The 22831-nt window shown below is 44.7% G+C and overlaps 1 protein-coding gene across 2 annotated transcripts in view; it reads right to left on the bottom strand.

Annotated features, from left to right (window-relative positions):
- The window catches only part of WDTC1 (WD and tetratricopeptide repeats 1), a 78612-nt gene that overhangs the window by 7734 nt on the left and 48047 nt on the right, over positions 1-22831 (bottom strand). Inside the window, exons 4-12 of one of the 2 annotated variants that reach the window (XM_053576428.1) lie at positions 21539-21585; positions 21003-21114; positions 16897-17084; positions 13463-13645; positions 12292-12386; positions 11229-11344; positions 9835-9910; positions 8861-8957; positions 7921-8094 (exon numbers count right to left, since the gene is read on the bottom strand). In XM_053576428.1, coding sequence (XP_053432403.1) covers positions 7921-8094; positions 8861-8957; positions 9835-9910; positions 11229-11344; positions 12292-12386; positions 13463-13645; positions 16897-17084; positions 21003-21114; positions 21539-21585 — 1088 coding nt within the window. The remainder of the gene's footprint in view (positions 1-7920; positions 8095-8860; positions 8958-9834; positions 9911-11228; positions 11345-12291; positions 12387-13462; positions 13646-16896; positions 17085-21002; positions 21115-21538; positions 21586-22831) is intronic. The other variant, XM_053576429.1, reaches the window with a different exon arrangement.

The following is a 22831-nucleotide window of genomic DNA, read 5'->3' as shown; positions in this document are numbered from 1 at the left end:
TACTGCCTGCAAGGTGCCCCTCTGAGCTCCTGGGGAGAGCCAGACCAAAGACCAGCCAGAAGCCAGAGGGTGACAGTTCCCACTGCATCCAGGAGCAGATGGCAGCCCTGGGGAGACTGGCCTGGGACAGAATGTGACATTCTAGGGGTCACTGGGAGGCATGTGGGGATAGGGAGAGAGAGCAGGCTGGCCCCAGGGCCCACCCTTCCTAGACTTGCTGCCAGATCAATCTCTCTGAAAGGACGGCCCTCAGCACATCTCTCTCCTGCTCAGAACTCTCCCGTAGCTGCCCGTCATGCACTGAATCGAGGCCAGTGCCACCACTCTACATTCCAAGCCCTCCCCAGGCCGGCCCCAGGCTACCTTGCAGACTCATCTCCTGCCAGTCCCTTCCTGAACCCTCTGCTCCAGCCAAATGGATTTGCTGTTCTGCAAACAAGCTCTTCAGTCAGTCCCCCACCCCCACGCCTTTGTTCGCACCATTTCATCTCCCTGGAATGTCCTTTCCCCTTGGGCCCCTCCTCTCCTTCATCTCCTGTCTAAACCTGCCCACACTTAAAGCCCATTCAGACACCACATCTTTCTGATATTGCCCTGATCCCCAGCTAAAGCAACCCAACTTTTCTTGATGCCCACAGCACTTTACCTGACCATTCACAAGACTCACTGCCTCGTACCTCTTCAATGTTGGACTACGTCCATGATTTGACCCCCTGCCCAGAGCTGGAGTGATAAAATTTTATGCCCCTAGTACCTAGCACATAGTAGGAGTGCAGAGAACATGTTGAAGGCATATTACATGAATTAGGAAATCACCAACCTCTCTCAGTAAGAACACAGGAGTGAAGCTCAGCTGTTAGCCTAGATCTTGGATGAGGAACACTGTGTTCTACCAACTATTGGGACAAAGGCAAAACACCTCAGAATGGCCCCCAAACAGTCATCTCCTGGGTTTTGCTGCCACTTGAGTCCTGGGCAAACTTCTGTTGCCTCAGCTAAGACCACGGAGATAGATCATCTCCAAGCCTCATCTACCATCCTGCTGATTTGAGTGGGTTTCTTAAGCTTCCCTCTCTGGCCTGCCTAGTTGCAGCCAGACGATGGCACACCAGCTGGCCTGTCTGTCTGGGCAGAGCCGACGGATGCCAGACGGAGCAGAAATGGCTGTGGGCCCAGCTCTATCCATCTCCTGTCCTGGCCCTGGCTGGGGGATGGGGGTCTGCCTGTCTGTTTGCCTGCTGGTATTGCAGGCAGAAGGGCTGGAGGCCCTGATGGTTCCCAAAGATGAAGGATATAAACCTTTACCGCCAGCTACTAACCCCAGCATGACCCACAGCCCACTTCTGATCTCTAAGATCTTGTTTGTACTTTGTCCAAAAGGTCTAACACAGGGGTGTCAACCTTTTGGCTTCTCTGGGCCACATTGGAAGAAGAGTTGTCTTGGGCTACACATTTAAATACACAAATACTAATGAAAGCTGATGAGCAAAAAACAGGTTCATGCATAATTTTCGTGATTTCTGCCACCACAGATAAGCAAAAATGTTCTCACATAATAATCCTAATTATGCAACAGCCCTTTCAGAGAGTCTTTTTTTTTTTTTTTTTTTTTTGCAGTTTTTGGCTGGGGCTGGGTTTGAACCCACCACCTCCGGCATATGGGGTCAGCTCCTTACTCCTTTGAGCAACAGGCACCACCCCTTTCAGAGAGTCTTTTAAAATCATAAAGCAGGTCCCAAGTTTGCAATCACTAATGTAGAAAATGTACATATCTAAGTAATAAAACATCTTTAGGTTTTTTGATATTTTTATTATAAAAGAAAAAGAAAAGTGGACAACATAAAACTAGTGGGATATTTGACATTATATTTGAGAAAGTAATGTATCAATTTTTAGTTCAATAGAAGTAGTTGTAATTCTCAGTGAGTTTTCAAGATCCTCATTAGATATTTTCATTCTAATTCTACTCTTGGCCGTGCGTGGTGGCTCACGCTAATAATCCTAGCACTCTGGGAGGCTGAGACAGGTGGATTGCTTGAGCTCACGAGTTCAAGACCAGCCTGAGCAAGAGTGAGACCCGTCTCTACTAAAAATAGAAAAACTGAGGCAAGAGGAGCACTTGAGCTCAAGAGTTGGAGGTTGCTGTGAGCTATGTCATCATGGCACTCTACCCAGGGTGACAGCTTGAGACTCTGTCTTAAAAAAAAAAAAATTCCTACTGTTAATGTGCTTCATTCTTTTTTTTTTTTTTGAGACAGAGTCTCACTCCGTCACTCTGGGTAGAACGCCATGGTGTCATCATTGCTCACAGCAACCTCCAACTCTTGGGCTCAAGAAATCCTCTTGCCTCAACCTCTTGAGTAGCTGGGACTACAAGCACCCACCATGACACCTGGCTAGTTTTTCTATTTTTTGTAGAGACGGGGTATTGCTCTTGCTCAGGCTGGTCTTGAACTCTTGAGCTCAAGCAATTCACCCGCCTCAGCCTCCCAGAGTGCTAGGATTATAGGCATCAGCCACCTTGCCAGGCCAGTGTGCTTCATTTTTGAAAAGAGTTGCTTGCAAATGTAGATGCTGCTAACAAGCAATGACATGAACAAGGTGTGATTGTGAATGAGGGATATTTGTCACTGGGAAGATAGGACCTATAAAAGTCCAGTAAAGAGGCTCAGCACCCGTAGCACAGTGGTTATGGCACCAGCCACATACACCAAGGCTGGTGGGTTCAAACCTGGTCCGGGCCAGCTAAACAACAATGACAACTGCAACAAAAAATGGCCAGGTGTTGTGGTGTGCACCTGGTGGTCCCAGCTACTTGGTAGGCTGAGGCAAGAGAATTGCTTAAGCCCAGGAGTTTGAGGTTGCTGTGAGCTGTGAAGCCACAGCACTCTACTGAGGGCAACATAATGAGACTCTGTCTCAAATAAATAAATAAATAAAATGACCATGGGTTGTGGTGGGCGCCTGTGGTCCCTGCTACTCAGAAGGCTGAGGCAAGAGAATCACCTGAGCCCAAGAGCTGGAGGTTGCTGTGAGCTGTGACTCTACAGTACTCCACCAAGGACAACAAAGTAAGATCCTGTCTCTAAAAAAATAAAAAAGGTTTGGCATTTGTAGCTCAGTGAGTAGGGTGCCGGCCACAAACACAGAAGCTGGTGGGTTTGAGCCCGGTCTGGGCCTGCTAAACAACAATGACAACTGCCACCAAAAAATAGCCGGGCATTGTGGTGTGAGACTGTAGTCCCAGCTACTCGGAAGGCTGAGGCAAGAGAACTGCTTAAGCCTAAGAGTTTGAGGTTGCTGTGAGCTCTGACACCATGGCACTCTACTGAGGGCGACACAGTAAGACTCTACCTGAAAAAAAAAAAAAAAAGAAAAGAAAAAAGTCTAGTAAAGAGACATAACCAAATTTTTCTTTCAATTGAATGTCAGATTGCAGCTCTCTACATTCTATTTAAAAAATGGCAGGTTAGCCGGGCGTTGTGGCGGGCGCCTGTGGTCCCAGCTACTCAGGAGGCTGAGGCAAGAGAATCGCTTAAGCCCAGGAGTTGGAGGTTGCTGTGAGCTGTGTGAGGCCACGGCACTCTACCGAGGGCCATAAAGTGAGACTCTGTCTCTACAAAAAAAAAAAAAAAAAATGGCAGGTAACATTTATGTCGACTAAAAATGGAGTTGCAAATACACCAAAATATTGATTATTTTCCTGGAAATCTTGAAATATGTTTTCCAATTTTTGTATCAAATAGCTTGCCACATATTTTTTTGCTGTTCACAGGACTGTGTTTAACCAATGTGTTGAAATGCACCAAATTGTTAGCCTTAATTTGAGCTTGCCATCACTTCAGTATCATTTGGAACCCTATTATGGTTTGAAACATTGTATTAATTATTTAGTTGTCACCTTGAAGACACATTTGTGTGTGTGTGTGTGTGTGTGTGGTTTTTGGCCGGGGCTAGGTTTGAACCCGCCACCTCCGGCATATGGGACCGGCGCCCTACTCCTTGAGCCACAGGCGCCGCCCTGAAGACACATATTTAACTCATTTAAATAAGAGGTTAAATCCACTAAAAATGGTAAATCTGTAAGCCAGTTTTCATCTTCAAGTTCTGGTACAAATTTTGTTTTTGATACCATAAACAGCCTTGATAACATGTCACAAAATCATAAAATCTTTTTAAAAGTTGGTCTTGACTTAGCCATCTTACTTCTGAACAGTAAATGATGTTGCCATAGTCAGTATCAATACTTTTAAGGAATTCCTGGAATGGGCAATGATTCAGTCCCGTGGCTCTTATGAAATTCACAGTCTTGATGACAATTTGTGTGACATCCATTTTTAAAGCTTTTGTGCATAAATTTTCTTGAATGTGTTATGCAATGATACTTCATCAAATGTGAGTTTGGGCAGCAACTGCATCATCTTCTATTAATTTTACAAGTCCCTCTCTTTTACCTATCATTGCTGGGCATCATCAGTAACTATATCAGATATGTTGACAATGGACAAAGAAAACCACTTTAACGTATTTTTTACTGCTTTGTATAAATCTCTTGATGTAGTTATGTCTTTTAATGGCACTAAAGAAGCCATTTCCTCAGTGACATTATATTTGTCATCAATACCTCTAATAAAAATGGCAAATTGAGCCATATGTGTAGCATCAGTGTTGTCACCCATCAACAAAGAGTAACATTTAAAATTAGAAGCTTTACTCTCCAAATTTCTTTCAATAGATTTTCCAATTTCTTTAATTTGCCTGGCTATATAGTCTGGTGAGACAAACTGATTTTAGAAATATCCCTCTTTTCTTTTTTCAGGGCAAATTATATCTGTCATGGTTTCCATACATTGCTTAATAAACTCACCATCAGTAAATGGTTTTTTTACTACTAAATATGCTACCACATAATTACCTTTTTTTTTTTTTTTTGGAGATGGAGTCTCACTTGGTCACCCTTGGTAGAGTGCTGTGGCATCATAGCTCACAGCAACCTCAAATTCTTAAGCTCAGCGATTCTCTTGCCTCAGCCTCCTGAGTAGCTGGAACTACAGGCACTCACGACAATGCCTACTATTTTATTTTATTTATTTATTTATTTTTTTGTGAAGACAGAGTCTCACTTTATGGCCCTCGGTAGAGTGCCGTAGCCTCACCCAGCTCACAGCAACCTCCAACTCCTGGGCTTAAGCGATTCTCTTGCCTCAGCCTCCCAAGTAGCTGGGACTACAGGCACCCGCCACAACGCCCGGCTATTTTTTGGTTGCAGTTTGGCCGGGGCCGGGTTTGAACCCGCCACCCTCGGTATATGGGGCCAGCACCTTACCAACTGAGCCACAGGCGCCGCCCAATGCCTGCTATTTTAAAAGATGAAGTTTCGCTCTGGCTCAGGCTGGTCTCAACCTGTGAGCTAAGGCAATCCACCCGCCTGGGCCTCCCAGAGTGCTAGGATTATAGGTGTGAGCCATCATGCCTTGTCCCACATAACTAGCTTTTATAATGGAATCCATCTGAGTTGTTAACTTTTCTCCCCCCACAAATAGGACTTTTTATTTGTCATTATTAAAAGTCTGAATTTTTGCCTGTAGTCCCAACTACTTGTGAAGATGAGGCAAGAGGATCTCTTGAGCCCAAGAGACTGAGGTTGCTATGAGCTATAATGATGCCATGACACTCTATACAGGGTGACAAAAAAATGTCTGAATTTTAAACAGATTCTTTGACTGGTGGTTCACATTCATCAGTTTGTTCAGCTTTACCACCTGTCTCATCCTCAGTAGCTTTTCTAGAACCATGAAGCTCCATGAGTTTTCCCAATTCAAACTTGGGTTTCTTCAGCACTTTTACTTTTCTAATGAAGACATCAAGGAGAGGATAAACAGATTTGCGAGGCTTTTCTATGTCTTTTCCAATGCTGTCTTGGAATCAATTTATTAACTACTTCTCTCAAGTCATTTGTCTCTACCTCTCTGGTCATGATGTCCATCATCTTTTTCCAGATTTGGCAAAACTGTTGGTGCTGGGCATAAAAGGTCTTTTATATCTGATTGTTAGATTTTTTAGTAAAACCAACACAGAACAACAGATGAAGCAAATAACCATCAGTAGTCTTGACATCAACATGAGCTTCAATCACAGTCTGCCGCTTTCTAACCATGGAACATATTTTATCACGAGTAAGATCCATGTCATGAAAGTTAGGCAGTTTTTGTCCTGAACATCTTCAGTAATCAGCTTGAACTTTCTAAATGCAACTTCATCATTCTGCAGATTAGCAAGACTCACTTCAAAGACACGGAGGCTATCAGATGCAATTTTGGTTTCTTGACTCCTGGTGACTAGTGTTCTTCCAAAATTTCTTAGATTTAACACAGCAAATCCCTTCACATCATACCAATCTTTCTTACAAAACGGATCAACCACTTTCTTCTCGACTCCCTTTTTGATGCCCTTCATAAGGCACTAGTTCTTGCCAACCACCATGGTTGGTGATCAGACAGCCAAAGGGTGGAAGTGTAACTTGTGAAAGAACTTGAGTTGTAACTCTGAAATAATTTTTTTGTTGAGAAGACAGACTTGTTTTTAGTTCTACTATTTTGTCCTTATGACACAATTCTTCATATGCATGCAATTTGGCAGCATTTTTTGCATATAATGTCTTTTCAAATTATAGTTTTTGAAAACTTGCACAAATTCCCTACAAGTTAAGCAGAGTGCTTTACTATTTGCCTCAATAAGTAACTAGTCATCTGTTCACTTTTCATTGAACAATCTTCCTTCACTTGTAATTTTTCTTTTGTTGGATTCTGTTTTCTTTTGAGCCATTGTAGAGGCCATAATGAGATTAAAAACATAATAGATAAGGGACTATATTTACTTTTGTTATGAAAATTAGTTGACAGGAACATAGAAGGCAAGGTTCGGGCCCTTCCATATTGTTGCTGCCAGTGCAGCACAAGGCAGAGGGCTGACCGTAAAGCGCCGCAGGCAATGTGTGAGGTGCCACCAAGGTGTGGAAGTACCTTAATGCTCACCTGACTCCTAAATCATGTTAAACACCTAACATTGCAAAGGTAGGTTGAAAGATTATTGATAACCACTGCCTTGCCAAGTTACCACAAGCTCATGTAATATCTGATGGTGTCAATTAGCTGTCTGCACTTGGAAGATAACATATTGGAAGCTGCATACCACTGTAAAACTGAGGCCATGCATGTGCACAAATGACAGGAGCATAAGTTTGTTTATTATACGGGACATTGCACCACAATGTTGTCTACAAGGTTCACACTCAAGAACTGCACAATTCAATTGAGTTCCACCAAAAATCATGAAAAAAAAATCTCATAATGTTTTAAGTAAGTTTATGATCTTATGTTGCTCCATGTTCATAGCCATCCCAGGCTGCATGCAGCCACGGGCCATGGGTTGGACACCCCTGGTCTTACAGAACAGAAAGCAAGCACCAGGCGCAAGGAGCCTATAGGTATTTTAGACAGATACCAAACAAATTCACCAAAACCCTCATTTCCACCTGGCAAGATTCCACTGCTCCTCCAAAGTCCAATCCAATGCCCAATTTTCCAACAGATGGGATTAACCATTCCTTCAACTACTTCCCTAGTGGCCACAGAATATTATAACAAAGCACCATGTAGGAACTATTTGTGAACATGTGCCCTTTAACTATGAGCTTTCTTTGTGCTTGAGACTTCCTGATTAATAGGTCAGGCACCTGCCCACCATTAGCCTGGAGGTGGGGAGGAAAGGCCGTGGCCAAGAAGGCCTATGAGAACGCAGGATGTCACTGCCACCTTCCCCATATGTCTCAGCAACTCAGCTCTATCAGGCTCACGGCCTTTTGGTCCAGTCGCCTCATCCCTTGCCCTGACCCAAGTACCATCTGCGTTGCCCACTTACCACTTGCGCTTCATGTAGGCTGCAGCTCGGTTTCCATATAGCATGGCATTGTGAGGGGCCCTCTGCACGGCCTTGCTGTAAAGCTGAATGGCCTGGGTCCACTGCTGGCAAGCAAAAGCCTCATTGGCTTGCTGTTTCACACGTTCCAGATATGGGGGAAGCTCTACTTGGGGACTGTAAGGGAAACAGAACCAAATCACACCAGTCAAAGAAGGTTAGAGCAGCCCCTCAGGATGTCTGTATCCTAGCCTGAGACCCACTCATGTTTTCCTGGCCCCTGGGAACTGCACTGCCACCTAAAAGAGGTGACTGTTCCTATCCTAGCCTGGGTTATTACCTATTACCACAATAGAGAATAGGAATCATCCCAAATACTCTGAACCAGTAAAAAGATGGGAAGAAATTAAGCTGCTTGGACAAATTTAAGGCAATTCTTAAAACTCCTGGGCATGACAGTAGCTGACACCACCTGCCTTGAAGCTGAACCCCATGAAATTAAATCACACCTACATAGAATTCTGTTTCTCTCGAGGGCTAGAGAATTTGAACACCTCTGTATCCAAAGCCCAGCACAAGGCCTGGCAGAGAACAGGGGCAAGAATATGTTACAGGATGGGGGTTAATATAATGGAGAGGCCCATCTGTGTGGAACTCCTTTTTGGAGAAAGCTCAGTGCCAAGAGGCAGCTAGCCCCTTGTCCTGACCACAGCTACTGGTACCAAGAGACCAGAGCTTCAGTCTGAGCATGACTGGTATCCTAATAAGCAGATGTTGCATTGGGACCACTAACCACCCTCTGAGAAGTCTCAGTGTACTGTTCCCCACCCTCTGGGATGCATTCCTGGGTATACATCAAGAGAAGATTTACAGGACATGTCCTTCCTTCCAATCCATAGATGTAATTGGGGCTTGGAGGGCAGGACAAGTCAGCTGGCCTCACCTGACATGTCCCCTACTCTCTGGCAGCCGGAAGCCGTTGCTATGAAGGTGCAAGCCATTTGACACACCATTTGTGGCCATCTTGCCATTCTGGACTTCTAGGAGGGAATGGGGAAAAATTACAGAAAAAAAATTAGGAAGAGATCCTCATTTCTTCTTGGTAGCTCTCCAGCTTTCATCACTGGGGTGGATGATTCCATTGTGGGACTGTTCTCTCAGGGTAAAATCTATCCCCAAAGCAAATTCTGACAGACTAGCAGGTGATGGCATAGAAAAAAGCCTGTATGCCCTCTGCTGGCCAGCAAGAGACACAGCTTCAACTTGGCATTGTTACCCTTAGTCTGAGGTGGGGGTGGGAATAAGAGGTAAGAAAGTACTTAAATGTTGTAGGTCCCAGGAAGAAATCAATGAGAAGACTAAGCCAGAATGAAAAGCGGAAGGGAACTACAAGAGCCAAGCCATGGAAAGAAACTGTCCTTTCAGAGGGAACCGAAATGGGTTGTGCTGCAAAACTCGTAAGTCAAAGCTCTGGGGCGGCGCCTGTGGCTCAGTGAGTAGGGTGCCAGCCCCATATGACGAGGGTGGCAGGTTCAGACTCAGCCTTGCCAAACTGCAACAAAAAAATAGCCGGACGTTGTGGCGGGCGCCTGTAAGTCCCAGCTGCTCAGGAGGCTGAGGCAAGAGAATCGCGTAAGCCCAAGAGTTAGAGGTTGCTGTGAGCCGTGTGACGCCACGGCACTCTACCGAGGGCGGTACAGTGAGACTCTGTCTCTACAAAAAAAACCCAACAAAACAAAGCTCTGAACTGTTGAAATCTTCCTTCTTATTGCATAGATAGGGTTATTTCAGAAATCTGCTTTTTCGGGGGGATGACAGCCACAGTACAGAGTAAGGGGAAGGCTCTTCAGCAAGGGCAGTGTATACGCAAGCTTTCCTATATAATACCTTAGCACAGATACAGAAGGGAGAACTTACCCCCTGAGGAGTGGCATTTTCTAGGCAAGAGGAAGGTGTATGGCCGCTGCTTGTAAGTCAAGTCAAACAAATAGACCTAGAGTTGACGAGTCAAGAAAAGAGATGAAGGCTGTGAGGCAAGAATGTGGCTTTGCAAGAACCAAGGTTTTGAACACAGTGAGTATTGAGCATGGAACCATCAAGCTAGCCTAGGAGGTGCTTCTAGCAAATCTCAGCAGGAAAATCTTCTTAACTCTGGCACTTGGGGTGGGCTATTTGATTTACCCAAAGCCCTGCCTGAAATACTGCCCTTAATTAGAATCACATGTTTAAGTTGGGCAGGTCCTCAGAGGTCACAAAGTCAAATGTCTCATTTTACATTTACCCTAGCACTACCCCTGGGCTTTTCATGATTCTTGGAACAGGTGCAAGAATGTTTGGCCTGCACCCATCTATTTTCCATCCCGTTTCTTTTGTATATATTTACATCTTGCTTTGTAATGTCATCAACTGTTTCATTTGCCACATCTCCTGTCAGCCTGGGGATGGATGATATTTTGTATTTGTCTCTCTTATGTTTATGATAATGCTAGTGCCATAGTAAGTGCTCAGTGTTTGTAGAATAAAGGAATTTATGGAGAGTTTACCAAATATCCTGACTTAGAGCACACAAAAAGAAGGTTTAGCAACTTGCTATTATCAAAGAACAGTTCCCAAAGCTGGCCCTGAACCATAGCCTGGGTGAATGTTCTGAGCCCCAGGGATTTCCTCCTAGAAAAATACCAGATGAGGAAACCAAGGCTCAGAAAAATGAAGAGATTTGCTCAAGGTTACAGTACATAGCTAGTCAATGGCCAGCCAGCATTTAAAAATAAGTCTATCGGGCGGCGCCTGTGGCTCAGTCGGTAGGGCGCCGGCCCCATAATACCGAGGGTGGCGGGTTCAAACCCGGCCCCGGCCAAACTGCAACCAAAAAATGGCCGGGCGTTGTGGCGGGCGCCTGTAGTCCCAGCTACTTGGGAGGCTGAGGCAAGAGAATCGCTTAAGTCCAGGAGTTGGAGGTTGCTGTGAGCTGTGTGAGGCCACGGCACTCTACCAAGGGCCATAAAGTGAGACTCTGTCTCTACAAAAAAAAAAAAAAAATAAGTCTATCAATTCCAAAGCCTATATTCTTAACCAAAAAACCATATCATTATATATCTACCTAGTTCATTTAAGAAAAAAAGAAAATGGAAAAAACTAGATTGGGATATCTCTCTGAGAATTCCAACAGCGCCATGTTACCTTCACATTTAACTCTGACATCATTTACAATGAGGCTGTTGCTTCTTGTCTGCCTCATGGCAGTGGACGTAAGGCATGCAGCTGGATATGGGATGGTGGTAGGTAGAGCCTCCTTACATAGCTGCACATACCTGTTCCCCTCCCATGTTGACTAGCAGCTCTGTGCCATTGGGGCTGAAGGTCACATAGGTGGCAACCAGCACTCTCAGACGGTTGTTATAGTCAGGAAGCTTCACTGGCAGGTGACCTGCAAGGAATAGCCATGTCATTCTAGAGTAAGGCTTCCAGTTCCCCCTCAAAGGCACAAGACATTGTGAAAGCCATATTGAAAATGATATCAATTTCATCATAAAAGTAGCTTCAAATGTTGAGGCTTTATTTATTTATTTATATATTTTGAGACAGAGTCTCACTGTTGCCCTTGGTAGAGTGCCATGGCATCACAACTCACAGCAACCTCAAATTCTTGGGTTCAAGTGATCCTCTTGCCTCAGCTTCCCAAGTAACTGGGACTACAGGTGCTAGCCACAATGCCCAGCTATTTTTTTTTTTTTTTGCAGTTGCCATTGTTGTTTAGCAGGCCTGGGCCGGGTTCGAACCCGCCAGCCTCACTGTATGTGGCTGGCACCCTAACACTGAGCTACGGGCGCTGAGCCAAATGTTGAACCTTTATTATGCACTGGACCAACTGCTTTATATACTTATCTCACTCATTATAAGCCCATTCTACAGAATAAAGTTATCAAGGTTAAGCAATTTGCTGAAAGTCACATAGCTAGCCAATGGCTGAGTCAGGATTAAAAGCTAGTTCAGATTTAAAAACCCTTGCTCTTGGGGGCGGCGCCTGTGGCTCAGTGAGTAGGGCGCCGGCCCCATATGCCGAGGGTGGCGGGTTCAAACCCAGCCCCGGCCAAACTACAACCAAAAAATAGCCGGGCGTTGTGGCGGGCGCCTGTAGTCCCAGCCGCTCGGGAGGCTGAGGCAAGAGAATCGCGTAAGCCCAAGAGTTAGAGGTTGCTGTGAGCCGTGTGACGCCACGGCACTCTACCTGAGGGCGGTACAGTGAGACTCTGTCTCTACGAAAAAAAAAAAAAAAACCCTTGCTCTTGACCACCATGCCATGCTATCTCCCTGCTTCGCAGTGAGGGTCAGCATCCAGCCAAGAGTTTGGAGCCAGAGCTGTGCTGACCTTACCTGCTACATAATACTGGGCTGCACCATCCGGAAGGGGTTTCTGCCGGTCACAGAAGGTGTGAACACCTGATGAAGGGCTCTGCTTCATGCTCTTTCTGGTGGGAAGGACAATCATATAGGTTAATACCCTAATACTACCCGTGGCTAGACAAGACCACACAACTAGAGGAAAACTTAAGTTTGCGTTCCTAAGAGAGAGGAGGTACCTTTCTTCTTTACTTAAGCAACCCCAAAGGCCTACCAACCAGATAGCTAGCTATAGACATACACATTACAATGCTTTACAAGTATGTCCTATAAACTGTCTGGGCCTCATGACCACCCTACCATCCCCATTTTATAGATGAGCATGCCAAGGCTCAAGGCCCATGCTAAGCCATGTTGTGTGTGTGGGCCGGCAGTGGTTGCCCATGCCCATGAATGAAAGCAAAGCAGGACAGACATTCCTGCCTGTGCCCCAATAGCCAAAGAAGGCCCTGGCTAGAGGAACTCCTCTGGTTGGGGTTACTGTGGGAATTCTAAGAATATTCTACTTTTGTGGTTTTCTTTTCTTTCTTTTTCTTTTTTTTTGCAGTTTTTGGCCAGGGTTGGGTTTGAACCCGCCACCTCCGGTATATGGGGCCAGTGCCCTACTCCTTGAGCCACAGGCACCACCCTTGTTTTGTGTGGATTTTGGCCGGGGCTAGGTTTGAACCCGCCACCTCCGGCATATGGGACCAGCGCCCTACTCCTTGAGCCACAGGCGCCGCCCTGTTTTGTTTTCTTAATAAAACAAAATTATAGGTACAAAAAACTTTCATGTACAAGATTATAAATCTATACAAGTAATCATAGTAAAAGAATTAGCAGGAAATATTATACATAGTGATTTCTTTCAGGAGATAGGATTACAAATAATTTATTATACTTCTCATATTTTCCAAAACAAGTGTGGATTAAATTTTTTTAACTACTCATGTGCAGAGTGAGCATGGGGGGGAAAGTAGAATAAGAAGTTTGGTATGTAAATGACTACAAACAATGGGAGATAACTCGCTACACCTTCAGACTAACCAAAATATTTTTAAGCCATAAAATTAAAGAAAACCCCCTCATAAAGAAGAGGCATGGCTAAAGACAGAGGAAAGCAGGTTTCCAAGAACTTGCCCACAGGAGGCTGAACTCTTCATACCTATGGTTATGGATCATGCGAATGTCGTACAGTCTCACGAAGGGCCCGCTGGCCCCTACTGCCAGACAGTTGTTGTCCTGGGGGTTGACGGTGAGGCACTTGGCCTCCACCAGCTGGCCACAGTACTCTGTCAAGTCAATCAGCACCTCTGAGTGTTTGCTGTTCTCCCGAAGGTCATACTGGCTGTGAAAGAGGACAGAGTTAGAGGGTCAGAGTCTTTAAGTAGAAGGCAGGGGACAAGCCAAGTCCTTTTTATTCAAGAGGACTTGGAGGAGCTTTAGCTCTGTTTGTAAATAATACGAAGATCAAAAACTACTCCTATTTCTTGAGTGCCCACTGTGTGCCAAGCAGCTGGAGTATGCTTCTTACACATTGTATTTTATACAAATAGAACCTCAAAGGTAGAGTACTGTACCTATTTTAAAGGTGTCAGTATTTTTGCTTACTGTCATACTACTACTGATTACTAACACTTATGAGACTGTGCTTTGTGTCCAGTATTGTTCCTAAGTGGTTTACATGTATTATTTAATTAAGTTCTAACACTATCCCTAGGTATCCTTAGAACACTGAAGTTCAGTGAAGTTAAATAACCTGCCTGAGGTGACACTGCTGGTTAAGTGCAGAGCTGGGATGGCTTCTTGACTGTATTTTAACCACTCTGCTCTGCTTCTTCCTAATCTAGCTTCTTTCAGGAAACAAAGGAAGTATGGAGGTGATAGAAAAAAGAACCTGGAAATCATCTAAGAGCTACCTAAAAATACCATGGGCCAAGGCAAGCCCAGAAGTTCCATCTGTGTGGCAAAAGTAATGCCAAAAAGTATACCCAGCAGCAGCAAACTCCTACTGTTCCACACTGTGGAGCTTTTTACAGCTAATACACAGGTACCAGAGAGTGGATAGAGATTGTAGAGTTTAATATTTTTAGCATGAGTTTAAGTTTTTTACTAAATTCTTCAGCCTGATTTTTAAGACCGGATTTCACATCTCCCTCTAACCTTATTCCCCAGTTTTCTAAATGAGGGTCAAAGATAACTACAGAATTCTTTATCCTACATGTACATGTCTGTCCCTACCTACACACATTGTGCTCAAGCTGGGGAATCTATGCTTTTCCTTGCCGATCCAAATCCTTCTGTTCTGGAAGGCCCAACTTATGTTCACCTTCTTCTAGGACACCTTCCTTGACTGTGCCTATGCCAAAGTGCTTAGGATCCTACACAATGCATTATCTACTTAGCTGGCTCTAGTACAGTCTGGCCAGTCAAGGTCAGCAAATACAACATAGAATTGGACCTAACACTCACCAAGTGCTTTCTGTCTTCTCAGTACTATGTTACACTTGATCTTAGCCAAAAGGCTGAGAAGCGATTCCTCAGTACTACGTTAAAGTTTACGTAGTAAACTCAATTTTAACAGTTGCAGCAACAAGGGAGATACTATGATTGTTCCCATTTTACAGATGAGGAAACTAAGGGTAAAGGGGAAAGTGACTTGCCCCAGATAAACAGTGAGGATTTGACCCCAGGTCTTTTTGACTTCAGTGCCTTGCTTTGAACCACTATGTTATAGTTTATACACGACTTAGATCTTTCTCCTTTGAAACAAGGAAGAGGGCACAAAGTCCTTTAGGAACTAAAGAGAGACAGATTAAAGCAGGTTGGGGACATAAGGAAGAAGTTCAAAGGTCACATCTGAAGAAGGGAGTAAATGAAAAGGAATGACATTGGCTTGGCGCCTGTAGCTCAAGCAGCTAAGGTGTCTGCCACATACACCAGAGCTGGTGGGTTCGAATCCAGCCCAGGCCTGCCAAACAACAATGACAACTACAACCACAAAAAAAAAAAGTAGCTGGGCATTGTGGTGGGCGCCTGTAGTCCCAGCTACTTGGGAGGCTGAGGCAAGAGAATCGCTTAAGCTCAGGAATTAGAGGTTGCTGTGAGCTGTTATGCCATAGTATTCTACCCAGGGCGACAGGCTGGGTAGAAGGCTCTGTCTAAAAAAAAAAAAAAAAAAAAGAAAGAAAAGGAATGACATTATTATTTATTTTATTTTTGCAGATTTTTGACCGGGGCCAGGTTTGAATCTGTCACCTCCAGTATTTGGGGCCAGCGCCCTACTCCTTTGAGCCACAGGCGCTGCCCAGGAATGACATTATTTTAAGATGATGGGAAGTAGAGACAAATGTGTAACAATACAGGGCATGAGAAAAGGGACAGTCCACTCTACCATTTCTGGCTGGCTTCCCCCACTCCCAGACATATGCCTACTGACCAAATATTCAGGAGAAATATAACAAGTACCTCTATGTGTCAGACACTGTGTTGTGATGTAGGGACACAACCAAGAACAAGGCAGACCTGGAGTTTCTCTAAGAGAGCTTACTGTTCAGTGAGGATACAGACAAAAGAGTATACCAACAAGTAAAAATAAAATAATTACAGATAGCAATTAGAGTTACAGAGGATATAATTAGGGTACTGAAACAGAGGATGTCTATCTACTTTACACAGAATGGTCAGAGAAGGCACTCTTTTTTTTGAGACAGAGCCTCAAGCTGTTGCCCTGGGTAAAGTGCTGTGGCAACACAGCTCACGGCAACCTCCAACTTCTGGGCTGAAGCGATTCTCCTGCCTCTACCTCCCAAGTAGCTGGGACTACAGGTGCCTGCCACAATGCCCGACTATTTTTTGGTTGCAGCCGTCATTGTTGTTTGGCGGGCCTGGGCTGGATTTGAACCCGCCAGCTCGGGTGTATGTGGCTGGCACCTTAGCCACTTGAGCCACAGGTGCTGAGCTGAGAAGGCACTCTTAAAGAGGTGACTCAAGCTGATCTCCTTAGGGTACGAAAGAGGAGATAGAGAATCTTTTTTTTTTTTGAGACAGAGTCTCATTATGTCACCCTCAGTAGAGTGCTGTGGTCTCACAGCTCACAGCAACCTCCAATTCTTGGTCTTAAGCAATTCTCTTACCTCAGCATCCCAAGTAGCTGGGACTATAGGCACCTGCCACAATGCCCGGCTATTGTTTTTGTTGTTGCAGTTGTCATTGTTGTTTAGCTGGCCCGGGCGGAGTTCAAACCTGACAGCCTGGGTGTATGTGGCTGATGCCCTACCCACTGAGCTATGGGCACTGCTGATGGAGAATCTTAGTGTGAATGCCTTGGGGAAGCAGATACTCTGGGCATCTGTGATGGTGAGAGAAGGCCAGGAGGAGAGGATAAAAAGGGAGGAAGGTGAGGGTGGGGTAAGCAAATGTTCCCAGGAGATTTCCTACACAGACGAGTGCCCTGGGCAGACAAATGAGGCTGGACCTCTGCATAAGGGAAGGAGCCAGGCCTCTGGAAGGAAGTACTATGGACAGAGGGGGTGTGGGAGCCACCATGCAGTGGGACCAGCAGAGGCACAGGCCCCATTTGATGGCCCAGACCCTTACCGGATAAGCCCATCTTCAGCAGCACTCCAGAACGTGTTGGGCCACATGGGTGCTGTGGCAATGCGTTTGACCCGGTTGGTGTGGTCTCCAAACATGTGGATAGTCTCCTTTACTGTCAGGTCATGGACATGCACCTTGGAGTCAGCTGCACCCGTGATCAAGATGCGGTCTCCAGCATGAGGCAGAAACTGCTCAGGAGAAGAGTGAAGAAGGGATTGGTGGGTGATGAGAATAGAGTTGGCCAGGGAGAAAAGGCTAGCCTGGATGTCAGCACACCCTTCCCTGTCTGTGTCAGATAAGAAAATGAACTAATCTGAGAAAATCCACCAAAAAACTTTGGATACTGAGTAGAAGCCTAGCGGCCTAAAAGTCAAAATCAAGACACATACCTTTACTTTGCCAGAGTGGTGCTGACCTAGGCCAAGACAGACTACCTAAGAGACCTTTTTCCTTTGTTTCTTCCCCAAGTAGGAGCTAAGTGAATGATAATAATTGCAATTACTATTTCGCATTTACCATGTGCTACACACCAGGACAGTTACTTTATCTTATTGATAGTCTAGAAAAACCCATTAAAACTTGAGGTTATTTTGGGCGGCACCTGTGGCTCAGTGGGTAGAGTACTAGCCCCATATACTGAGGGTGGCAGGTTCGAACCCAGCCCTGGCCAGCTAAAACGGCAGTGGCAACTGCAACAAAAATAGCCGGGCATTATGGCGACTGCCTGTAGTCCCAGCTACTTGGGAGGCTGAGGCAAGAGAAACGCTTAAGCCCAAGAGTTGGAGGTTGCTGTGAGCCGTGATGCCACAGCGCTCTACCCAGGGTGACTCTGTCTAAAAAAAAAAAAGAAGAGTTTTTTTTTTCAAAAGTAGCCATCTAGGGCGGTGCCTGTGGCTCAGTGAGTAGGGCGCCGGCCCCATATACTGAGGGTGGCAGGTTCAAACCCAGCCCCGGCCAAACTGCAACAACAACAAAAAAGTAGCCATCTATACAAATAAACCAAACATACCTACAAAAAAAAAAAAATTAGGTTCAACACTACATACAGCAGACTGTGTTCAAATTCAAGTCTATCTGACTCTAACATGCCATACCGTCTCACAATGATTATTTTATAAACTAGGGACCAAGTAATAAATTAGTCCTAAAGTAAAAAGAACTTTCAGTATTTTAAGAGAATGGGTGTTTTAAATCAGTTCAACTGTTTTAGGGGAACAACTGGGCAAAGGGTAAGAAAGACAAAATAGGTCAGTGCTCATGATGGATTTGTGGCTGCAGTCACTCTCATTACACACTGTAGTCGCCACCAGGGGGAGGGTAAGGGTTAAATATATTTATAGTGCTTCGAATACCTGAAGGGAGAAGAATTTGTTGGGGTTTTGTTTGTTTTCTTTTCTTTTTTTTAACAGTAGAGGCAGCTATGTATAAGTGCCTTGGCCAAGGTCTTACCATTAGGGAGTGTCAAGATTATTGTCAAATTCTGCTTTAAGGACTTGCCATCTTGTGCGCTAGGATGCCAAACTGTTGGCTTAAGTCCCCTTCCTCAGGTCTTACTGTACTGGACCTAACACTTTACAGTGGCAGAAAACAGTTTCTGTTGGTCACATAAAAGTTGAATCATCATTGTTCTGTCTCTAAAATCATAGAAATTCATCTAGAATTGGTCCCTGGAACAAAAAGGAGATGAGAATCACAGCTTCAGAAAGAGGAAGAGTTTAGGGAAATAAGTAGTTTTGAGTTGTCTGACCTACCTTCTTGTTCAGGTCTCTTGTAATTCTCTTGATATTAATTAGGATAATATTTCTTAGATTAGTAAGGCTTTCCAAAGGACAGCCTCACTCTCACATAAACCTATTTTAGAATCTCAGAGGTGGAAAAGCCCTTCCTTACAGGTCATTTCCTCCAATCTTAAACCTAGGAAATAAAGTACCTCGTGAGTGGACTACCTCAGGACAGCACACTTACTGTATCTTCTGAGGACCCAATATACCTTTCTCAAATTAGGCAATTCTTTCCTCAGGCCCACATTTCATTTTGTAGGCTATGGCTAGTAGTCCTAGGTCTATTCTCTGGTACCAAAAGGAACATGTCTTCCTGGCTGTAGGGCCTCATGTCGGTAATCCTAGAACTTTAGATGCTGAGGTGGGAGGATCTCTTGAGCTCAGGAATTCAAGACCAGTTCATCAACATAGTGAGATTTTGTCTCAAAAAAAAAATTTTTTTTTAAACATTAGCAGAGGTGGGCAGTGCTTGTAGCTCAGTGGGTCAGGCACCAGCCCCAAATACTAAGGGTGGCGGGTTCAAACCCCGGCTAATTTGCAACAAAAAAATAGCCAGGTGTGTCGCAGGCGCCTGTAGTCCTAGCTACTTGGGAGGCTGAGGCAAGAGAATCGCCTAAGCCCAGGAGCTGCAGGTTGCTGTGAGCTGTGTGACACTACGGCACTCTACCAAGGGTGATAAAGTGAGACTCTGTCTCTACAGAAAAAAAAATAGCAGGGGTGGTGGTGTATGTCTGAAGTCCCAGTTACTTGGGAGGCTGGGCTGAGGTGGGAGGATTGCTTCAGTCCAGGAACTTAAGGCTGCAGTGAGCTATGATCATACCACTGTACTCTAGCATGGGTGACAGAGTAAAGACTCTGTCTCTAAAAAAAAAAAAAAAAAAAAAAAAATGGCCAGGAGTGGTTGCTCACACTAGTAATCATAGCACGCTGGGAAGCCGAGGCAGGAAGACTACTTGAGCTCAGAAATTCAAGACCAACTTGAGCAAGAGTGAGATCCAAAAATAGAAAAATTAGGCTCTGCACTTATGGTTCAAGTGGCTAAGGCGCCAGCCACATTCGCCTGAGCTGGCGGGTTCAAATCCAGCCAGGGCCCGCCAAAAAAACAACGACAGTGGCAACCAAAAAATGGCCGGGTGTTGTGGCAGGCGCCTGTAGTCCCAGCTACTTGGGAAGTGGAAGCAGGAGAATTGCTTGAGCCCAGGAGTTGGAGGTGGCTGTGAGCTGTGATGCTATGGCACTCTACCCAGGGTGACAGCATGAGGCTCTGTCTCAAAAAAAAAAAAAAAAACATAGAAAAATTAGCTGGGTGTTATAGCGGGTGCCTATTGTTTCAGCTACTCTAGAGGCTGATCCAGGAGGATTCCTTGAACCCAGGAATGTGAGGTTGCTGTGAGCTATGCTGCCACAGCACTCTACCAAGGGCAACCAAGTGAGACTCTGGTCTCTTAAAAAAAAAAAACAAAACACATTTTCATGTCATTTACACATAACAACGTTTCAAAGGCCTGAAGACACTTGTGTAAATCTACTTCTCCTTAGCTCAGCTCCCCTCTACCAGAAAACTGTAAGCTTCATTTCTTCTGAAAAGGTACAACAGGGCAGCACCTATGGCTCAGTGAGTAGGGTGAGAGCCCCATATACCAAGGGTGGTGGGTTCGAACCCAGCCCCGGCCAAACTGCAACAAAAAATAGCCAGGCGTTGTGGTGGGTGCCTGTAGTCCCAGGTACTCGGGAGGCTGAGGCAAGAGAATCACCTAAGTCCAAGAGCTGGAGATTGCTGTGAGCTGTAATGCCATAGGACTCTACTAAGGGTGACAAAAGTGAGACTCTGTCTCTTAAAAAAAAAAAAAAATAGAAAAGGTAGAACAGCTAAAAGCACTAGGCACAGGCTTTATTTTTCATCTCATTGAACTGTCACATCAACCCTGTGGATTGCTACTTTGTTTTTAAAAAATTAAATGATTTATTATTCCTTTGTTCATGAATCTAGGAAATTTTCCTTGGCTACTTCCTTTTTACAGATGAATAAAAAGACACAGAGAGGTCAGGCGATATGCCATTCATATAACTTCCAAGAGGCAGATACAAGAGTCATGTTCAGAACAAAACTCATTCACATAAACATAAATTCATCTAGAATTGTCCTTTTGGCTCTGAGAGAGGAAGAAGAAGATGGAAAATATATGGAGTTTAAGGAATCACCATCAGATGCTAGATTATTACGGTGTCTGTGACCCCCACCAGGTGCATGGGACACATAAATGCCAACATGACCGTGCCCACAGCCCAGTCACCTTTCATTTGCTTTGGGCTTATCCTGCTCACCTTGACAGAGAAGATATTTGCAGTGTGTCCTGTGTGCATGGAGAGCAGCTTCTTATGGTGCAGCGGGTCCCACACAATCGTGTGCTGGTCATCAGAACCAGAGGCCAGCAAGCTGCAAGCAGAGTAAGAGATTCTGGTCTTTCCTCAAGCTCCCAGGTTCTTTTCCCCATCCCATGTTTCCAGTTTATAAGGAGTCAGGCCACACAGAACTTGAAGAACAGTGGATGTCATAGAATTTAAGGTTATCTTATACACGTTAGTTGATTCTCTTCCATTTTGTTTGGGGAATTTCCTGTTATTCCTTGAGCACACTGCTTATTAAAAAAAAAAAATAAGTGTTTGGTTATCCAATGTTTCATCTATCTACGATTAATTGTTTAATTGTGTGTTAAAAATTATGGCCTAAACTTAAGAACAGCAGAGAGCAGCAGTCTTCTTTCACTTGGGTCCACTCTTTTCCTTACATCCACTAAGGAAGGAACCTCCTTCTCCCAGCCTCCTTACTCCCTTCTCCAGGTGCTCTGGCTCATACTTACTCTCCTTTCTCATTCCATTCCAGACAGTTGACACATCCTGAGTGACCCTGGGGGAGTAAATTGAAAGGGACAAGAAGAGAGCTGGTTAGAGGTTCTCCTGGGGAATTTAACACAGTTCAACCTACCCTACACTTCCAGTTAAGTGAGCCCTTCAGAAAGGTAAACCAGCCTTCCATGTTCAGTGATGTCCAACTACCTATAAGTGGCCAGAACTGACTTACACTGACTAACATCTTACAAGAAATAAAGTCCTTTCATATTCACAATCTCATTTGATAGTGGGAACCTCTGAGCCACAATGGGTAGGTTTCATTGATGCCATCTTGCAGAAAAGTAAACTAAAGTTCAGATAGTAGAAAGCAGTAGAAATGGGTTGGGTGCAGTGGCTTATCCCAGCACTTTGAGAGTCCAAGGTGGGAGGATCACTAGAGGCCAGGAATTTGAAGTTGCAGTGAGCTATGATAATGCCCCTGCACTCTAGTCTAGGTGACAGAAAGAGAACCTGTCTCCAAAAAAAGAAAAAAAAGTCATAAAAGTGAAATATAAACAAATCTCAGCTTTTATTACTAAAAGGGATATGGCAATAACCCCTTCAAGGGTCGTCCCCTCAGCCACAGAAAATGTGCCCAGAGAGCCTTTGACTCAAGGGCATCCAATTAACTCGAAGGCTAATCTTTCCTTCATTCAGTACATATTTATCAAGCACCTACTGCATGCCAGGTATTGTTCAGATGTTGAGGGTATAGCAGTATATAAAACAAAGTCCCTGGGTGTCTTCTAAAGCTTGCTTCAGGCAGGTAGAGCCTGAGCTAGTAAGGTAAACTGAGCCAGAGTCTTGATTCTGAAGATTTGAATCAGAAACATGAAGAGATTGAGGCAGTCTCTGAAGCAGGAAGCATGCACAGAGAGAAATAGCAGTGAAGGTGGAGTTATAAAGACACAGGATTAGCTGGGCATGCTGGCCCATGCCTGTAATCCTAGCACTATGGGAGGCTGGGGGGGGGGGGTGGTGGTGGAATGCTTGAGCTCAGGAGTTCACGACCAATCAGAGCAAGAGTGAGACCCAGTCTTTACTAAAAAATAGAAAAACTAGCCAGATGCTGTGGTGGGCACCTGTAGTCCCAGCTCTTGAGAGGCTGAGGCCAGAGAATTGCTTGAGACCAAGTGTTTGAGGTTGCTGTGAACTATGATGCCACACACTCTACTGAGGGTAACAAAGTAAGACTTTGACAGGATCTATGAATAAGCAGAAGGTTTGAAGGAGCAATGAGTCTTACAAGACAGGATAGAAGC

The sequence above is a fragment of the Nycticebus coucang genome, chromosome 22 (genome assembly GCF_027406575.1).
Source record: "Nycticebus coucang isolate mNycCou1 chromosome 22, mNycCou1.pri, whole genome shotgun sequence".
NCBI lineage: Eukaryota > Metazoa > Chordata > Mammalia > Primates > Lorisidae > Nycticebus > Nycticebus coucang.
This window is presented reverse-complemented; position numbering and strand designations above follow the sequence as displayed.